This window comes from Brassica napus, chromosome C4 (assembly GCF_020379485.1).
Source record: "Brassica napus cultivar Da-Ae chromosome C4, Da-Ae, whole genome shotgun sequence".
Taxonomy (NCBI): Eukaryota; Viridiplantae; Streptophyta; class Magnoliopsida; order Brassicales; family Brassicaceae; genus Brassica; species Brassica napus.
The window spans coordinates 2,019,778-2,021,207 of record NC_063447.1 but is presented as its reverse complement, the minus strand read 5'-3'; the positions used below and the strand labels follow the sequence as shown (position 1 = coordinate 2,021,207).

General features: G+C 41.0%; 1 protein-coding gene across 1 annotated transcript; it reads right to left on the bottom strand.

Annotated features, from left to right (window-relative positions):
• Positions 1 to 477: 477 nt before the first annotated feature.
• Positions 478 to 1,000, bottom strand: LOC106390667 (iron-sulfur cluster assembly protein 1; the record flags this gene model as incomplete). Its single annotated transcript, XM_022700689.1, has 3 exons — positions 478 to 499; positions 625 to 679; positions 844 to 1,000. Coding segments are annotated over 3 exons (234 nt in total), but the record flags the coding sequence as incomplete, so codon positions are not given.
• Positions 1,001 to 1,430: the final 430 nt, after the last annotated feature.

The following is a 1,430-nucleotide window of genomic DNA, read 5'->3' as shown; positions in this document are numbered from 1 at the left end:
CTACAGCATTGGTTGGGAGATTTATCAGTTTACTGTGACCTTAAAAGGTATAAATCAGTACACAGATAAGCAATTAAGTTGAAGATGATGCAAAAATTTAAACAGCTGACCATAAAGATCAGCCCTGAGTCCACATTTGGCTTCAAAATCTTCATGTACGTGGAACATGAACCTGTCTGCATCATTAGGAGGCTCATGTGGTCAAGGTCGGAGAGGCCAGAGCTGTGCGTGAAACAAATGGTCAAAGAGTGATCAGAAACGCGATAGATAGGTTTGCTTTCGGTAGCAAAGAAATTCCTGAGGCTGTAGAATTCTCTTGTTTGAGGCGAGTCTCGTATCTTGGAGAACGATTAGAGGAGATGAAGCCTTGCAGTGTGACCTGTCGGGAAAACAATCAGCTAGTTGTCAAAGAAATGGGGGTTACATTTCGATGAAAGAAATCTGTAAAAACAAACAATTGTACAGATAAGAAACGTGTCAAAGATGCTTCGCGATTTCGCTTCACAGATAAGAAAAGTACACTTTCAACACAAGTTCACGTAATGCAACAACAACTAAAAAACATATTATGTTAATGCCAGATTATAACATACAAATGTAAGAGACGAAACAAAGAGTAGTTACGTGTTCTTGATGGTCAGGACTTCCTCCATAGCTTTGCCTTTCACCCATTCAGTTGCTGAAAACATCAAAACCAGCCAAACAGAATCAGAACTGGATGTAATAGAGGAAAAAACATAACACATAAGCATCGATAAGAGAACAATCAATTCGAAACCCTAATTCAATCAATTTGAGAACAACTTATAAAAATCCCTAATTGAAATCAGAAGGTAAACATACCGACAGATGAAGAGGCGATGGCGGAGCCACAACCAAAGGTCTTGAAGCGAGCATCGACGATTTGACCGGTCTTCTCATCGACCTTGATCTGCAGCTTCATTACATCACCGCAAGCGGGAGCCCCCACGAGACCCGTGCCGACGGCCCAGGTGAGATGTCACGGCGACTGGGACTTTCCGGAGGTCTGAACAGATTTCATGGCCATCGCTTGTTCTTCTCCTATAGAGGGTTTTGGATGTTGTCCAACAGAGGATTTGAGAAAGATGATTATATAAGAGAGGAAAAAGTAGGAGATGGAACTACATCATCTGTAAATTACAGATCGTAATGAAAGGAGTAAAGAATGGAATTGAATGGTGAGAGTGGGTTGTAGTTATTACAGAGATCCAAAATGATGAAGATGAAGTGTAAGAGTCGGGGAGAGATCGACTCACAAAGCTTTTCAGGGAAAAAAAAGATCTGTAGGGTAACGTGGCTAAAGTAAACTTTCTGATTGGTTGATAGTCAAAACCGATGGTGATGTGGAGAGATAAAGCTCTATCATTGGCTGGAATTAATAATCCTAGGTGGACACCTTAGATTTTGAG